At 43.0% G+C, this 19,421-nt stretch overlaps 1 protein-coding gene across 1 annotated transcript in view; it reads left to right on the top strand.

Annotated features, from left to right (window-relative positions):
- Window positions 1-19,421, top strand: part of LOC129696925 (collagen alpha-1(XIX) chain-like) — a 320,031-nt gene that overhangs the window by 247,564 nt on the left and 53,046 nt on the right. The window contains exons 32-38 of the mRNA XM_055635036.1: window positions 772-849; window positions 1,191-1,226; window positions 8,746-8,790; window positions 8,882-8,935; window positions 11,390-11,431; window positions 12,437-12,544; window positions 19,177-19,230. Of these exons, the coding sequence (XP_055491011.1) occupies window positions 772-849; window positions 1,191-1,226; window positions 8,746-8,790; window positions 8,882-8,935; window positions 11,390-11,431; window positions 12,437-12,544; window positions 19,177-19,230 (417 nt within the window). The remainder of the gene's footprint in view (window positions 1-771; window positions 850-1,190; window positions 1,227-8,745; window positions 8,791-8,881; window positions 8,936-11,389; window positions 11,432-12,436; window positions 12,545-19,176; window positions 19,231-19,421) is intronic.

Below are 19,421 nucleotides of genomic sequence, written 5' to 3'. Positions count from 1 at the left end.
ACTCGCAAACTGCTGTGGATGCCATAAATTTGCAAAATTACAGAAAATTTCCGAAATTACAGAAATTTGCAATAAACATATATCTTCAGAGAAAGAAACAGAATGAAAGATTCAGGAATGGAAACCCTGTTTCTTCCCCTGCAGGTGGTGCTTGGCCTGTGGAGTATTTCCAACATTTTTTATTTTACCAACTATTTGCATTCCCTTTTATGGGATAGCTGTGATAATGAAAGCAGAGTTTGATATCAAGCAAGGTGTATTCAAATCAACCCTAAGCATACTTATATGGTCATGATAAAAGTACTAGTCTCATGCGTCCCTTATCAATGAATGTGGATTTACAAATTTGAATGGTATGTAATGTCATAATCGCTGTTGAAAAAGCACACACTACTCAGTCAGGACATAATTAAATTAATCTGATTAAGATTGATGTGTGCATAAAGATGCAACACTTGTGCCTGGAAATTGACACAAAATCAGTAAAGCATAGTTTATGGATGCATCAGCACATTGTACTCTGCTACTGAATTCTAGTCAATGGAATTAATACAGAGTATGCTTAACACTGCCACCCAGGAGAATTTTTAAACGATAAGATTTGCTTAATTCTCAGTGGGTGCATTAGCTTTTATTGAATTTGGAGAAGGAATACTAATATATGTCAGGCTTCTCAGTATAAGGCTAGATATCAGCTCCATCTAGCTTCACAGCACTCTTGCTGCATCCTTGCACATTTTGTTCAATTGTGTTCCGGATTTATTTTATTAGGGTGAGCGTGGATTGCTTGGTCTTCAAGGTCCACAAGGTGAGAAAGGACCACCTGGAAATGGACGCCCTGGCTCTCCAGTAAGTATATAAATATTGTAGAACTTGCATCATCATTTCAATTTCTTTGCAGCACTCCCAGTTCTGAAATTACTCTCACCTACAAAAGCAAGGAATACGATGTCATGTGGATGACCTGACCTCCAGGTCCTTCTCTATAAGTCACATGGGATCCTGGACGGTTTCTTCATTGTCTTCTGGAATAACCTACGTAATATCAATCAGTGGCCACAAAGATTGCAACATTTTAAGAAGAAGCCCCATCACTCCATTATTGGGGCAATTGCTAAGAACGTACTCATAAGTAAAAACAAAAACATTAAATGTAGCCATTTATTTCCTTCTTCCTTATCTCCCTTTAGGGTCCAAATGGTCCTCCTGGCGAGCCAGGTTTAAAGGTAAGACCTAATGAATATTACAATAGTGAGACAAATTGAATATTGCAGAATTATCACCTTCAAATTTATTATTGAATACTTTAACCAAATTTTAACCATTATAATTGTGTTAGATGCTTCCATCATGATACTTCACTGTACCCAAATAATTCCAATGTTTTTACTTATGTTACATATATTTGCTTTATGGAATATTCCAATCATTTATCAATCTTAAACCAAAGCAGCTTATACCTGAAATATCACTTCCAGATCAGCAACCTTTCTTTCTACATACATTGCATTCAGAAAGTATTCAGATCCCATCACTTTTTCCACATTTTGTTATGTTACAGCCTTATTTTAAAATGGATTAAATTCATTTTTTTTATCATCAATCTACGCACAATACCCCAAAATGAAATCGCGAAAACAGGTATTTAGACATTTTTACAAAGTAATTAAAAATAAATAACTGAAATATTACATTTACATAAGTATTCAGACCCTTTGCTATGACACTCAAAATTGAGCTTTGGTTCATCTTGTTTCCATTGATTATCCTTGAGATGCTTCTACAACTTGATTGGAGTCCACCAGTGGTAAATTAAATTGATTGGACATGATTTGGAAAGGCATACACTAATCTATATAAGATCCCACAGTTGACAGTGCATGTAAGAGCAAAACGCAAGCCATGAAGTTAAAGGAATTGTCTGTAGACCTCTGGGACAGGATTGTGGCGAGACACAGATCTGGGGAAGGGTATAAAACAATTTCTGCAGCATTTCAGGTCCCAAAGCGCACAGTGGCCTCTTAAATGGAAGAACTTTGGAACCACCAGAACTCTTCATAGAGCTGGCCAACTGGCGAAACTGTACAATCGGGGGAGAAGGGCCTTGGTCAGGGAGGTGATCAAGAACCCGATGGTCACTTTGACAGAGTTCCAGAGTTTCTCTGTGGAGATGGGAGAACCTTCCCAAAGGACAACTATATCTGTAGCACTCCACCAATCAGGCCTTTATGGTAGAGTGGCCAGATGGAAGCCAATCCTCAGTAAAAGGCACATGACAGCTCGCTTGGAATTTTCCAAAAGGCACCCAAATGACTCAGACCATGAGAAACAAGATTCTCTGGTCTGATGAAACCAAGATTGAACTCTTTGGGCTTTTTGCCAAGCGTCACCGCTGTGATGGTATTTCAGTCTCAGGCACAGAAGCCGATATCAGGAAATCCTTCAGAGGGGTGAACCCCCGAAAAGCACCTGGACCTGATGGTATACCCGGTCATGTTCTAAAAACCTGTGTGAACTAACTGGCTGGAGTTTTTACGGACATTTTCAACCTCTCACTTCTGAGGTCTGAGGTCCCCACCTGCTTTAAGAGGGCATCAATTATACCAGTGCCCAAGAAGAGTAAGGTGACGTGACTCAATGACTATCGACCAGTAGCACTAACGCCGGTGGTGATGAAGTGCTTTGAGAGGTTGATCATGGAGCAAATCAACTCCTACCTCGACAAAAACCTGGACCCACTGCAGTTCGCTTACCGTCACAACAGATCAACGATGGATACGATCTCGCTGGCCCTCCACTCCGCTCTGGACCACTTGGACAACAAAAACTCATATGTCAGGCTGTTATTCATCGATTACAGCCCGGCATTTAACACAATCATCCCCTCCAAGCTGGTTACCAAACTCGCAGAACTGGGTCTCTGCGCATCCCTCTGCAATTGGATCCTCGACTTCCTCATTCACAGACCACAGTCTGTTCGTATTGGTGGAAATGTGTCAGCCTCGATAACAATCAGCACGGGAGCACCTCAAGGCTGCGTGCTCAGCCCCCTGCTGTACTCGCTCTATGCTCATGACTACGTAGCCAGTCACAGTGCGAACTCCATCATCATGTTCGCTGACGACACCACTGTTGTGGGACGTATCACTGATGGGGATGAGTCAGAGTACAGAAGAGAGATCGAGCAACTGTCCATATGGTGCCAGCGCAATAACCTGGCCCTCAACACCAGCAAAACCAAGGAACTGATTGTGGACTTTGGAAGGAATAGGAGGGGGACCCACAGCCCCATCTATATCAACGGGTCGATGGTTGAAAGGGTCAAGAGCTTCAAATCCCTGGGCGTGCACATCTCTGAAGATCTTTCCTGGTCGGAGAACAATAATGCAATTATCAAGAAAGCTCATCAGTGCCTCTACTTCCTGAGAAGATTACGGAGAGTCGGTTTGTCAAGGAAGACTCTCTCTAACTTCTACAGGTGCACAGTAGCGAGCATGCTGACCGGTTGCATCGTGGCTTGGTTCGGCAATTTGAGCGCCCTGGAGAGGAAAAGACTACAAAAAGTAGTAAACACTGCCCAGTCCATCATCGGCTCTGATCCTCCTTCCATTGAGGGGATTTATCGCAGTCGCTGCCTCAAAAAGGCTGGCAGCATCATCAAAGACCCACACCATCCTGGCCACACACTCATCTCCCTGCTACCTTCAGGTAGAAGGTACAAGAGCCTGAAGACTGCAACAACCAGGTTCAGGAATAGCTACTTCCCCACAGCCATCAGGTTATTAAACCTGGCTCGGACAAAACTCTGATTATTAATAACCCATTTTCTGTTATTTGCACGTTATCAGTTTATTTATTCATGTGTATATATTTATATTATGGTATATGGACACATTTATCTGTTTTGTAGTAAATGGCTACTATGTTCTGTGGGCTGAAGCAAAGCAAGAATTTCATTGTCCTATACAGGGACACATGACAGTAAACTCACTTGAACTTGAACTTGGAGGAAACCAGGCACCGCTCATCACGGTGCGCACCGCTCATCACGGTGAAGCATGGTGGTGGTAGCATCATGCTGTGGGGATGTTTTTCATCAGCAGGAACTGGGAGACTAGTCAGGATCGGGGGGAAAGATGAACGGAGCAAAGTACAGAGAGATCTTTGATGAAAACCTGCTCCAGAGAGTTCTGGACCTCAGACTGGGTTGAGGTTCACCTTCCAACAGGACAACGACCCTAAGCACACAGCCAAGACAACGCAGGAGTGACTGCGTGACAAGTCTGTGAATGTCCTTGAATGGCCCAGCCAGAGCCCTGACTTGAACCCGTTCGAACATCTCTGGAGGGACCTGAAAATAACTGTGCATCGACGCTCCCAATCCAACCAAACAGAGCTTGAGAGGATCTGCAGAGAAGAATGGGAGAAATTACCCAAATACAGGTGTGACAAGCTTGTAGTGTCATACCCAAGAAGACTTGAGGTTGTAATCGCTGCCAAAGGTGCCTCAACAAAGTAGTGAGTAAAGGGCCTGAATACTTATGCAAATGTGATATTTCAGTTATTTCTTTTTAATTACTTTGCAAAAATTTATAAACACCTGTTTTTGCTTTTATATTATGGGGTATTGTGTGTAGATCGATGATGGAAAAAAAAAAGAATTTAATCAATTTTAGAATAAGGCTGTAACGTAACAAAATGTGGGAAAAAATGAAGGAGTCTGAATACTTTCTGAATGCACTATCGATGACAATTTGAAGTAATAAATATAGTCTGCCTTAGCTTTGGGATAATTAATAACGAGTGACATAAGGAACTGCAGTGGCTGGTTTACAAAAAAAAAGACACAAAATCCTGGAGCAAATCAGATTGGGCAGCATTTTTGGGGAACATTGTCAGGCAACGTTTCAGGTCAGGACCCTTCTTCACACTGATTGTAGTAGGAGGGAGAAAGCTGGAATGGAGGTGGGGGTGGGACAAAGCCTGGCAAGGGATATGTGGAGATAGACACAAAGTGCTAGAATAACTCAGCTGGTCAGGCAGTATATCTGGAGAAAGGATGGGTGACATTTTGGGTCGGGATCCTTCTTCACACTGAAAGTAGAGGAGAGGGAATTGGAGGTAAGAAAATGGCAGAACAAAGCACCAAATGAACGCCTTCATTGTTGGGTGGGGAAGTCAAAGAGGTGGTTACAGTTACAAAGTTTAAAAGACATTTGGACAGGTATATGGATAGGATCTCTTTAGAAGGATTTAGGTTAAATACAAAAATTTGGTCAGCATAGAAAGGTTGTGCCAAAGGACCTGTTTTCATGCTGTATTATTAAACTAAGTAGGATTATGAGTGAAAGGAGACTGTTAAGAGACTTCACAAAAATATAATAATAAATAATAATTTTATTTATAGAGCACTTTAAAAAACAAACATCGCTGCAACAAAGTGCTGTACATCACTAATCATTGACAAAAAAGTTAATACACACCAAAAATAACAATCAAAAGAAATAGTAGGAAAAGACATGTAAAATAAAGAAACATCAAAAACACCACAAACAGAAGCAAAGCCTCAGGCATGGTCAAAAGCCAGGGAGTACAAATGTGTTTTAACACTGGATTTGAAGATGGACAGTGAGGGGGCCGGTCTGATGTGCAACGGCAGGGTGTTCCAGAGTGCCGGAGCAGCAACAGAGAAGGCTCTATCCCCTCTGAGCCTCCGACTAGACAAAATATGGGCAAGTTGAGTGCATAGGCGAGAACATAATGTTGAAAAATACGGTGTACATGGCAGAAAATCAGACTGTTTGTTAAATGCTAATGTTAATGTCCATCAGGACCATGTACACACGTCAATGGAGGACAAATGGTGTGTTTACCTTTATAACAAGAGTGAAGTAACAAAGCCTTATGAAGAGGCTTATAAGGTCTGGTGTCTTATAAAGACTGTGCCATTTTTTATGCCGTTTGGTCTCTTTCCTTCCAATCCAATCCAACTTTATTTGTTAAGCACTTTAAAACAGCCAATGTTGACCAAAGTGCTGTACAGAAGAATAAACAAGACATCATAAACAGACACCATAACAGCTCACATGAGGCGCAAAAATTACATATGAAATACAAAAATAAATTAAAAGACATAAAACATGAGTAAAAATAATAGCCATGGAATAAAAGCAATCAAAAAATAAGAAATTAAATCAAGTAAATAAATAAAGTCGACATCTTACTGGGTATCAAAGGCCACGGAGAAGAGATGGGTTTTAAGAAGTGATTTAAAAACAGACAGAGAAGATGCCTGTTTAATGTGGAGAGGCAGATTGTTCCATAATTTGGGTGCCGACACAGCAAAGGCACGGTCCCCTCTGAAGTCCTACTTGAAAAGGATGGACTTGCCGCAGCAAGTATGTAATGAAGGTATATCCGATTGGTCCCAGGGATGATGAATTTACCACGTAAGGAGAAATAGAGTGGAGGGTTTTGATTTGTCCATATAGAAGAATGTGAAGAAATCAGAGTTCTCATAGGGCTTGATAGGCTAGAGGCAGGGGAAATATATCTCTGAACTGGGAAAGTATGCCCATCATGAGGGACACTTCATAAAATAAATGTAGGCTTTTTATTGAGAGAAATTTCTTCACACAGAGACTTTGCTTGGATGTAGCTTTGGATGCCTGTGAAAATTCAGTTGTTCGATGTTCATTTAGAATTGAGCTCAATCCATTTCTGAGTATTAAGGGATTGGAGGAATACTGGGAAAGGCAGCAGATCAGCAATGATCTTGATGAATTGTGGAGAAGACTTATCGGACTGGTAGGGCTGACATCTGCTCCCATTTCCCAATTATTCTTTAGCATTCTATCGGAGCATCATCTCTGCGGAGCATAACGAATGTGGAGGTTTTCAGTGTCATGGAATGCATAAAGTCAATAAACTCCTTGGGCCAAATGAAATTTATTCCAGGATGCCATGGGAATCAAGGGAATAAATTGCTGGGGCTCTGATAGAGAGTTTTGCATCTATGCTAGCTACAGATGAGGAACCAGAAGACGGAAAAGTATTGATTTTTGTATGAGAAGAGTAGTCGAGATAACCCAGGTAACTACAGGCTAGTGTGCCTTGCAGGGGTCAGAGGGAAATTACTGGAGAAGATCTTAAGGGACAGGATTTTTGTACATCAAAGGCGAAACAGATGACGGGTGTTCTCAGCATGCCTCTGTGAGAGAGAAAAAGTGCCCCAGCAATTTGTTTGAGTTTTTCAGAATGTTTAGTTTTAAGTTTACAGCGCGGAAACAAGCCCACCGGGTCCGCGTCAACCAACGATCCCCACACATAACACTATCCTACACACACTAGAAACAATTTACAATACCAAGCCAATTAGCTTGCAGACCTATACGTCTTTGGAGTGTAGGAGGAAACCAGAAAAAAGCCACGCATGTCGTGGGAAGAACGTACAAACTCCGTACAGCCAAGCGCCCTAAGTCAGGATGGAGCCCGTGTCTCTGCTGCTGTAAGGCAACATCTGTACCGCTGCACCACTGTCCTGCCCTTGAATTGTATTGAAGAAGATTTATGAAGTAGAGAGGGTGAGAAATGAACTTTAATAAGGCACTTGACAAGATGACGTGGTAGTCTGATCCACAAGAATAAGCAGGATATCAATCAGATGGAAAATTGGGAAGGGCGCTGGCAGATAGAATGTATTCCTGACGAGTGTGAGATGATTCATTTTGGGAAATCAAATAGGGTTTGGACTTCAAGTCCATAGTTCCCTGAAGGTGACAATGTTGGTAGATAGAATGGTGAAGAAAGTATTTCCTTGGGATATGAAATTATTATTGTCTTGAGGGATTGTGATGTTACTTTACAAAACACTGTTAGACTGTATTTGGAGTATAGTGTGCAGTTCTGGTCGCCACGTAGTATCGAGGATACAAATGGGTTTGAGAGAATGCAGAGAAGATTCACAAAAATATTGCCAGGATTGGACAGCTTCAGTAATGGGAAGAGACTGGATTCCTAATTCATACCTCAGCAAGGGATCACTAGGGACCACCTCTTGCTCTACCATGGACTTGTTTTCTAATTGCATATTTTTGTGCTAATGTCCTGTTTATCTTTTTACACTTTTTCTTTACACTACTTTGTAGAATTCATGTGTAAATTATACATAACATGTGTGTTTTCGGAGCCTATGTGGCCATGATGCTGCTGCAGACAAAATTTTCATTCTGCCTGTACTTCATAACAATAAACTTGACTTGGGTAGGCTGTGCTCGTCTTCCCTGAAGTGAAAGAGGCTAATAGAGATTTATAACATTTAAGAAACATAAATAGGGTAGGTAGTCAGAATATTTTCCCCATGGTAGGTTATCAAGAACAAAAAAGAGCATTTAAATTTTTAAAGTAGGACTTGTCATTTCAAAAGCCCAGCTCTTGGTTTCATAACCTGTCTCGGACGATAACCTGACGATGGCAAGATGGCGTCTAACCCAGCCAACTCTTTGTGTGTTAGTTACAGAAGTGGATTTACAATCACGCATTACAATCACTCCACTCTCTTAAATCTCTACTCAAACTAAACTCAACTCATTGTGAAAGGAACCTTTTGGAGCAGCTCACCATTTGTACAATTTCTTACAGCTTTGAAAATGATTTTCTACTCAAATTCACGTATAACTATTTAATGAACGGTACAATGAATGGATTAGAGAACAATTTAAAAATTTGTATTGTTTACCAATTCAGGGTCCGAGAGGTTTGCCAGGATCTTTTGGACATCCAGGAGCAAGCGTGAGTAGCATACATCCAATAAGCTCTTCATAGAGATAAACTGGAATCCACTTCCATTTCTGATTCTGTATTCCCCTCCCTTTTTTCACAGGGCATTCCTGGTAACAATGGGATACCAGGCCCACCTGGTCCACCCGGGGAGCCAGTAAGTCATCTTTCAATGCTGTAAATTAACAAGCGTCCAACATATTGAAAGGCAGGAGGATCATATCAGGAAGCACCTTGGAATTGAGTGCAACCTAACAAATTTTATTCTGTTAAAGCTAATGAACAATAATATAGCATGTGTAAAACTGAGTTACATCTACAATGGAAAAGTGTCACTGGTGTGGTAGGGTTGCTGTCTCTCAGTGCTAGAGACCGGGCTTTGATCCTGACTACTGTTGCTGTCTGTGCAGAGTTTGCATGTTCTCCCGTGGGTTTTCTCTGGGTGCTCCGGTTTCCTTCCACACTCCAAAGAGGTACAAGTTTGTATGTTAATTGGCTTCTGTAAATTGTAAATTGTCCCTAGTGAGTAGGATAGTGCTGGTGTATGGGGATCACTGGTCGGCGTGGATGGTGGGCCAAAGGGCCTGTTTCCATGCTGTACCTATAAAGTATAAAGTTTCTATTCCAAATATCCAAAACCTATTTCATTTTCTACCTGATCCCATGGAATTCCCTTCCAGCACATTAGGAGAAAATATTTAGAGTTGTGTGGGTGTTGATGGTTAGAACATATTCCAAAGTTCTAAAAACCACACAGCTGACACTTATGCTGTTACAACAGAATGACACAATGCCATTGAAACTGTACTCCAATGGCTTCTTCATACAGCTCCTGCTGGCACCTACAACTAAGACAGTAGAACCATAAATAAATTGAGATTACTGTCTCATGAAGCAGCCAGAAATTACTACTTGGAGACATCCAGATCCAAATATATCACAATGACGGCAGAGATCAGCTTCAGATGGGATGGCCTGGAAAAGAGACCAACTTACCTATGTAGCTAGATGTTTGCCTCTACAGCTGTTAAACCTGACAGCATTACCTGCAATTTAGATTGGATTTATTTTTTTGACATTGGAAATATATTTAGCTTTTATTGCTAACGCTCATTCAGACCTCTCACAAAATTGGTCAAAAAGTTGTTTGAAGTAGCATGAGGAGAGTAGCATGAAGCAAGGGTTAATATGGATCCGAATTGTAGAAGAGAGAGAGAGAGAGAGAGAGAGCGAGAGAGAGAGCACATATTGATTTCCTTGACGGACATTCCATCAGATAGTCTTCCAAAATAATGTGTTAATTTTCAGCATCATCTACAGAGATCAGAGCAGAAAGCACCACATGTTAAATTAATTTGCTATGATTGGATTTATGTATACAATTGGTGAATTGGAATGTAATTTATGTGGTACTTTGCCCTTCAAAAATCCTAAAATACTTGACAGTAATTTTGAAGTGTAGTTGCTTTATATGATAGAACGGAAATGCAGCATGCACCCTAATCACCAGGCTGTTATGTAAACTATTGCCGAGCTATCTTTAATTATACTGGAGGATTTAACACGTTGAATTTATTCTGGTGCATTTGAAATAAGGCATTGGAAGTAAGGTTTGGAGAACTGCATAAGTTATAGTGTCATGGAATCATACAGCAGGGAAACAGACCCTTCAACCCATCTCGCCCATGCTGACCACATTGGTAAACTGGGCGAGTTCCATTTGGCTGCATTTGGTCCATAGCCCTCTAAAGCCTTCTTATCCATATATTTGTCCAAATGTCTTTTAAAAGTAATAATTGTATCTGCTGCTATGGCAGCTCATTCTAGATACAAACCACCCTCAGAGTGAAAAGGTTGACCCCAAGGTACCCCTTAAATCGTTCTTCTCACCTTAACCTAATGTCCTCTAGTTTTAGAACCCTCTACCTTGGGGAAAAAGACAATGAGTGCTCATGTTATTCATGTTCCTCATGATCTTGTACTTCTCAATATGTTCACTCCTCAACCTCCTACACCAAAGAAAAAAGTCCTAGCCTATCCAACTTTCCCATTTAACTTAAGCCTGTCACCCCGGGTAACATCCTGGCGAATCTCTTCTGCACCTTTTCCAACTTAATGATTTATTTCATATAGCAGGGCGACCAGAACTGAACACAGTGCTCCAAATGTATTCCCATCAACAACTTGTACAGGTGTATGATAATATCCCAACTTTTGGACTCACTATATTTTGAATGAAGGCAAGCGTGCCAAACACCCTCTTCACCACACCACTCTCAGAAAATCGTGCACATGTATACCTAGATCTCTGTTCTGCAACACTCTCCTGGGCTCTAGCATTTATTTTGCCTTGTCCAGATGAGAATTATATTCTGCACTCTGTATTTTTCCTTTGTTCAACCTATTAGACTTGAGTTTGGATTATTTGTATTTATGTTTAATATTAACTGATTTGATTGATAGCTTGCAAAACAAAGCTTTTCACTGTACCTTGGTGCACGTGACAATAATAACCCTAAACCTAGTGTCTGGATAATCAGTCTATCATGTGAGAATTCATGCTTCCCGGTGCCTTTTCCTCACTGTTTCATGTGGTTTTGTTTCATTTTAGTCTGCGCTGCCTCTCATGGGAGATATTGGTGCCTTACTAAAGGTAATTGTGTCAATTGAACATTGTGAAAACAGATTCTTTAACCGTCTGCAACAATTTGATGTAGCATGAGGGTGATATTGGTAGGTTAGTTGAAGCTGCTCTATTACATGATTGGCAGTTTTCATGAGTTCGTTGACAAAATGTGTGTTTCTAAACTTTTCTGGTGTTTATTCTGAACATTTTGTAATCCCAACATGACAGCATTTATGCCTCTAGCCCTGGCTGGCACAGGTTCACAATCAAAACTGCTGGGTTAAATGTTAATAGTTAAGTGTTAGCTAATTTTTGTTGCTTCAGTTCATTGTATTGTGTCATAGAATCATACAGCATGGAAACAGATCGTTCGGCCCAACTTGTCCATGGCATCCACATTCCAATAATATTACAAACCGCAAGTTTCCCAGCATTGATACTTGTGGGACACCACTATTCTCAGGCTTCCAACCATGACATCTACTCTCTACCACCATCTCCTAGTGCCAAGCTTCTTCTTGCCCTAGCTACTATGGACCCCGAAACTTTTGAACCAGTTTCCCATGGGGATCTTATCAAAGACCTTATCAAGATTTGTGTAAATCACATCTACTGCCCCACACTCATCAATACATTTTATTACTTCTTCAAAGAATTAATTCACATCATGCAGTTACATGCAAATTTGATCCTACATCTAAATAACTCTTCAACATAGAAAAATCCTGATTAGTCACTTCCCTTCACTCCCTTTTAAGGTGCCAGCACAGAATACACTACATTTATATAGTGTAAATAACGGCATGGCAGCAAACTGATGCAGCTAAAGTGCACTGATGACAAGTGAGAAGTAACAAAAGACATGAGCCGAAAATACCACAAATTATAAAGTATTACCATACTTCTTTTTAGACGATGTGAGATCTTCTCTTAGTATTTCTCAAATTGCTGCAAGATGTAGCTACAGCAGAATCCCTGCTTCATATCATCTCATCCAGTCTCAATTTGCCTATTTTTCTGTTTCATGGACAGAATGCATGCAGCAGCTGTCTGGCTGGTGGCCATTCGAGACTACCTGGAATGAAAGGCGACCGAGGTGTGCCGGGGATACCTGGGACTGACGGTCTCGATGGCAGTCAGGTAAAGGAGCACAGAAATAACCAATGCGCAGCTCAGTATCATCGTTTCATAAGGTATCTGAATAACAGGAGGTGATTTACTTCTGCAAGAGAAACAGACCAAACTGTGCTAACACAGATAGATCAGTTTTTTAAATGAATTATTTGCTGCTATTTTGTAGATATCCCAGAAATCCAGAAGTATGGCTGGAGGAAGCCAGTTAATTACAGACCAGTGAGTCTTTCATCAGGAATAAGGAAATTATTGAAAAATATTCTGAGACTAACAGCACTTGGAGAGGTAGAGATTGCCGAGGGAGAGTCAGTTTGGTTCTATAAGTTTGCAGATGACACTATAGTGGGTGGTATCATAGATAGTGAAGATACCAAAATTTACAACAAGCTCTTTATCTGAGCAAGTGGGCTGAGAAATGGCCAATGAAGTTTAATGCAGATAAGTGCGAGGGATGTCAAACCAGGGCAGGACCTTTACAGTAAATGGTAGGGCCCTAGGGAGTGTTGTAAAACAGAGGGATCTAGGATTACAGTTCCCTGAAAGTGGCATCACAAGTAGAGAGGGTGGTCAAGAAGGCTTTTGGTACATTGGCCTTTATCAGTCAAGATATTGAGTGTAGAAGTTGGGATGTTATGTTGCTGTGTCAACACTTGGAGTACTGAGGTCATCCTACTAGAGGAAAGATGTCATTAAGTTGGAATGAGTACAGGGAAGATTTACGAGGCTATTGCCTGGACTTGAGGGGCTAAGCTATCGGGAGAGGTTTGGCAGGTTGGGTCTTTATTCCTTGGAGCACATGAGGCTAATCTTACCGAGGTCTATAAAATCATGAGGGGAACGGATTGCATGAATGCGCAGTCTTTTACCCAGGGTAGGGAAATCAAATACAAGAGGGTACATGTTAAAAGGAAGAGGGACAAGATTTAATGCAAACCTGAAGGGCTTTTTCATTCAGAGGGTGGTGGGTATATGGAACGACATACCAGAGGAGGGCAGGTATTACAACAACATATAGAAAACATTGGACAGATAGGTGGATAGGAAAGATTAGAGGGATATGGGCCAAATGTCTGTAAATAGGACTCGCTTAGATGGAGCATCTTGTGTGACTACTGTCTGGTAGCACTTTCATTTACCGTAATGAAGTGGTTGGAGCGGATGATTACAGCGTGATCTGAATCCTCTGGTTATTGATACACCAGTTGCAGGAAGTTATTAATTAATCTCACAACTTTTCATGTTTTTAAACGCATCTATTAAATCTCCTCTGAGCATTCTCTATTCTAAAGTAGGATTTGTTTCATTCTTAGATTATGTTTGATTATTACTTGGGAAAAAAAAAAGATAATTTAAGAAATACAAAAAATCTTTCCATTATTATAATTAAAAGGATCATACCTATCAACTTCATACCAGCCATCTGCTTCCATGTTCTGAAAAGTGAATCACATGATATGAAATGCCCACCTGATGCGTTAATAGAGCACGTAACAAAGGCTACCATTTTACCAATTCGTGTTGGAGCAAGTAATTGTGGAATGTTTCAAGTAGAATTGTAGAGTAGTCTCAAGAAGTAGACAAGATGACAAGTGAGACAAGATGGCGCCGGTGAAGGTGGCTGCCATCGTACCTGCTCCGGGTGTTTGCTCGTATATTGTCTTGTCAATTGTCATTTTTAATTTATTAGCACAACCTGCACGTTGTCAGACTACTTATGACAAACAAACACTTATTGACATCGGGAAAAACTGCCTGCCCACAGTCCGTAACAGCTCCGACTGGCCAAGGGAGATACTACCGGGAGTAAACAACACCGAGAGAACCAACGCAAGACCAAGGAGGAGGCCCAGAGGAAAACGAGCCGGGGTCAGGAACAGGCTCAGGAGTAGAGCCCATTGTACACCACTGCCTAGCATCCTGCTAGCCAACGTCCAGTCGCTGGAGAACAAGCTCGATGACCTCAGGGCCAAGGTCCAATACCAACGGGACATTCGGGACTGCAACATCCTTTGCCTCACCAAGACATGGCTAACCCCAAACCCAACCGGACCACGCTATCCAGCCAGCGGAACATCTCTCTGTTCACCGTATGGACAGAACAGAGGAGTCTGGGAAGTCTAGAGGAGGAGGGCTGTGTCTGATGACCAACAACAACTGGTGTGACCGCAGAAACGTAGTCCCTCTCACACACTCCTGCTCACCAAACCTGGAGCTCCTGACCATCAAATGCTGCACGTTCTACCTCCCCCGTGAGTTTACATCTATCATTATCAGTGCCGTTTATATTCCACCACAAGCGGACACGGTCACTGCCCTGTCTGAGCTACATGATGCGCTTGCTAGCTACCAAACAATCCACTGCGATGCAGACCTCATTGTGGCCGGGGACTTTAACCGTGCAAACCTAAAATCAGTAAGGCCGGACTTGCGGCAACACATCACTTGCAACACCAGAGGTGAGAGAACTTTAGACCACTGCTACTCACCATTTAAGGATGGTTACAGGGCCAAATCTCTCCCTCCGTTCGGTAAGTCCGACCATGCCGCCATACTACTCATGCCAAAATATAAACAGAGACTGAAACAGGAAGTTCCGGTAAGGAGGGAGGTGACGCGCTGAACCGACCAATCAGAGGCCTCTGTACAAGATGCCCTCGACACTGCTGATTGGGACATGTTCCGTTGCAGCTCTGTTGACATCAACATGTTTACGGAAGCGGTGCTGGGATTCATTGAGAAAGTCACGAACGACTGTGTCACCAAACACACTGTCAGAATGTTCCCCAATCAAAAACCGTGGGGGGACAAAAACATCCGTGACGCTCTCAGGACCCGCACCGCCGCCTACAACACAGCGCCGGCAACCGGAAACAAGGAGGATTTCAAAGCTGCCTCCTACTACGTCCGCAGAGCAGTAAAGGAGGCAAAACAACGCTACGGGAGGAAACTGGAGTTACAGCTACAGCAGTCGGACTCTAGGGGGCTATGGCAAAGTCTTCACACAATCACGGACTATAAACCCAAACCCACATCCATCCCAAATCCGAACACCTCCCTCGCGGACGAACTAAACGTCTTTTATGCGCGCTTTGAGAATAACACCCAGGCCCTCGAAGTCCATCACATCTCATCCAGCAGCGAGGAGGTGACATTCCAGGTGACGGAACACGATGTGAGGCGTACACTAAAGCGGGTGAACCCCAGGAAGGCTGCAGGTCTGGATGGGATTACTGGGCGTGTCCCCAGAACCTGCGCAGACCAACTAGCCCCTGTATTCACAGACATTTTCAATCTCTCCCTCTCCCAGTGTATTATCCCCACCCGTTTTAAACGGTCCACCATAGTCCCTGTCCCCAAAAAACCCCAACCCAGCTGTTTAAATGACTACCGCCCCATAGCCCTGACCTCCACAGTAATGAAGTGTTTTGAGAAACTCATCAAAACTTTCATTACCTCCTCCCTACCCACCACCCTGGATCCACTACAATTTGCATACCGCCCCAATAGATCCACTGATGATGCCATAGCCCACCTACTCCTACCACTCTCACCCACCTGGACACCTGGAAAGGGGCTTATGTTAGACTGCTGTTCATAGATTACAGCTCAGCGTTTAACACCATAGACCCCTCAAAGCTGGCCTCCAAATTGTACAACCTCCACTTGTGCCCATCCCTGTGCAAGTGGATCCACAATTTCCTGACCGGCAGACCACCGGTGGTGCTTGTGGGCCATCACATGTCATCCTCCCTCACCCTCAACACTGGGGCTCCCCAGGGCTGTGTGCTGAGCCCTCTGCTGTATTCTCTCTACACCCACGACTGCAAGGCCATCTCAGACTCTAACATCATAGTCAAGTTTGCCGATGACACAGCAGTGGTAGGCCTAATCTCAAACAATGATGAGGCAGCCTACCACTCTGAAATCATTCACCTGGCAAACTGGTGTAGGGAGAATAACCTGGAGCTGAACACCTCCAAGACCAAGGAGCCCATAGTGGACTTCTCCAGGAAGCAGCAGAGGAGCTTCCTCTCCCTCAGCATAAACGGGGCCCAGGTGGAGAGGGTGGAGAGCTTCAGGTACCTCGGCATCCACATCTCCCAGGACCTGACATGGTCACACCACCTCAGCAGCCTGGTAAAGAAGGCCAACCAGCGTCTTTACCATCTCAGACGGCTGAGGGACTTCAAGCTCCCCCTCAGGGTGCTCAAGAACTTCTACACCCATACTGTGGAGAGCATCCTGAGTGGGAGCATCATCACCTGGAGGGGGAACACCACCAAGAGGGACCAACTGGCTCTGAGGAGGGTGGTTCGCTCAGCTGAGCGGACCATCAAAACCACCCTTCCCAACCTGCAGGACATCTACACCAAGCGCTGCAGGTCAAGAGCCAGGAGGATTATCCAGGACCACACTCACCCCAACAACAGACTGTTTTCCCTGCTGCCCTCAGGGAAACGGTACCGGCTGCTCAGGGCCAACACGGAGAGAATGAGGAGGAGTTTCTTTCCCCAGGCCATGAGACTGCTGAACGAGGACTGAGTGTCGCGGCCCCCCCCCCCCCACCAAAACCCCCACCCCGCCCCCCCGCCCAAACGCCCCGCCCCACCTCGCCACCATCAAACACACACACACACACACACACACACACACACACACACACACACACACACACACACACACACACACACACACACACACACACACACACACACACACACTTGTCAACTTGCTGGAACATGCTGTCATCACAGGTATTTCACGGCACTTGTCACTTTGCTTGTAACAGCACTACTTGTTATGTGGTATATTTATGGGGTATGTGTTATATGTGGGTATTGTTTTATGTGGGTTATGTGTAAGTGGGGAACCATGCACAATTGGACAGGCACTTAAGCATTTCACTACTGGTTATACCTGTATAATTGAGTATGTGACCAATAAACTTAAACTTGAAACTTGAACTTGAAACTAGACTATTTGACTTATCTTTATTTTGCTGCATGTTTAAAAAGGTAGTCATGCTCTAAAATTACATTCCTGCGTTTCCATAATCGCAAGTTCTCTGTGCTCAAGCATTTGATCCAATCTCCTGTTAAAGTAATGACCAACATCAGCATCCTTAACCTGAGAGAGTTACAGGTTCTAACATCAGGCTTAATGAAGACTGCACAGTGGCACAGCGATAAGAGTTACTGCCCTACAGCACCAGAGACCTGGGTTTGATCCTGACTACGGGTGTTGTCTGTGAGGAGGTTGTACATTATCCCTGTGTCCTGCGTGGGCTTTCTCCGGATGCTCCGGTTTACTCCCACATTCCAAAGAGGTACAGGTTTATAGGTTAATTGGCTTGGTAAAATTGTAAAATGTCCCTAGTGGGTGTAAGATAGTGTTAGTGTGTGGAGATCACAGGTCCACACGGACTCAATGGGCTGAAGGACCTGTTTCCACGCTGTATCTCTAACTGCCAGGTGACTTGGATAGGCTGGGTGAGTGGGCAAATGCATGGCAGATGCAGTATAATGTGGATAAATGTGAGGTTATCCACTTTGGTGGCGAAAACAGGAAAGTAGATTATTATCTGAATGGTGGCCGATTAGGAAAAGGGGAGATGCAACGAGACCTGGGTGTCATGGTACACCAGTCATTAAAAGTAGGCATGCAGGTGCAGCAGGCAGTGAAGAAGGCGAATGGTATGTTAGCATTCATAGCAAAAGGATTTGAGTATAGGAGCAGGGAGGTTCTACTGCAGTTGTACAGGGTCTTGGTGAGACCACACCTGGAGTATTGCGTACAGTTTTGGTCTCCTAATCTGAGGAAAGACATTCTTGCCATAGAGGGAGTACAGAGAAGGTTCACCAGACTGATTCCTGGGATGTCAGGACTTTCATACGAAGAAAGACTGGATAGACTCGGTTTGTACTCGCTAGAATTTAGAAGATTGAGGGGGGATCTTATAGAAACTTACAAAATTCTTAAGGGGTGGGACAGGCTAGATGCAGGAAGATTGTTTCTGATGTTGGGGAAGTCCAGAACAAGGGGTCACAGTTTAAGGATAAGGGGGAAATCTTTTAGGACCGAGATGAGGAAAACTTTTTTCACACAGAGAGTGGTCAATCTCTGGAATTCTCTCCCGCAGAAGGTAGTTGAGGCCAGTTCATTGGCTATATTTAAGAGGGAGTTAGATGTTGCTTTTGTGGCTAAAGGGATCAGGGGGTATGGAGATAAGGCAGGAACAGGATACTGAGTTGGATGATCAGCCATGATCATATTGAATGGCTGTGCAGGCTCGAAGGGCCGAAAAGCCTACTCCTGCACCTATTTTCTATGTTTCTATCAAGTCATTCTCCAAACAATAACAGCAATTCTGAATGTGAGCTGGTAATTAAATGGTTTTCTTCTCTCCTGGATTTTATTTGGATTTACATTGTGTGAAAAAATAGGTACATTCAGGGGTCTCTCAATCCCATGAGAATCTCTCAATCCCAATCGGGTTCTAATGCATGGAAGCAAACCAAAGAAAGACCATTGTACCATTTCTCATTACTGCACTTTCTATAATTCCAGGGATCCACAATTTTATTGCAGGGTCTCCAATAATAGTTTGATTTTTGAATCCTGCATTTATTTTCATACAGGGCGATCCAGGACCAAGAGGCCCGTCTGGAATTCAGGGATTGGATGGGCTGAAGGTGGGTAGTGCAATATCTTTGTGATGTTTCGAACACTAACTGAAAAAAACAAGACAATGAACATCATAAACATCAGTTATATTGCATCACTCAGTCATAAAGAAAACCCTCCCAGTTCATAAGGGAGTTGTCAAATAAAATTTGACACTAAGCCACATAAGAATTATTAGGACAAGTAGCCAAATTATGGC

Source organism: Leucoraja erinacea, chromosome 5 (genome assembly GCF_028641065.1).
Source record: "Leucoraja erinacea ecotype New England chromosome 5, Leri_hhj_1, whole genome shotgun sequence".
In the NCBI taxonomy this organism is placed as follows: domain Eukaryota; kingdom Metazoa; phylum Chordata; class Chondrichthyes; order Rajiformes; family Rajidae; genus Leucoraja; species Leucoraja erinaceus.
Note: the sequence above shows the minus strand (reverse complement) of the source record. Positions and strands in the feature narration are given on the sequence as shown.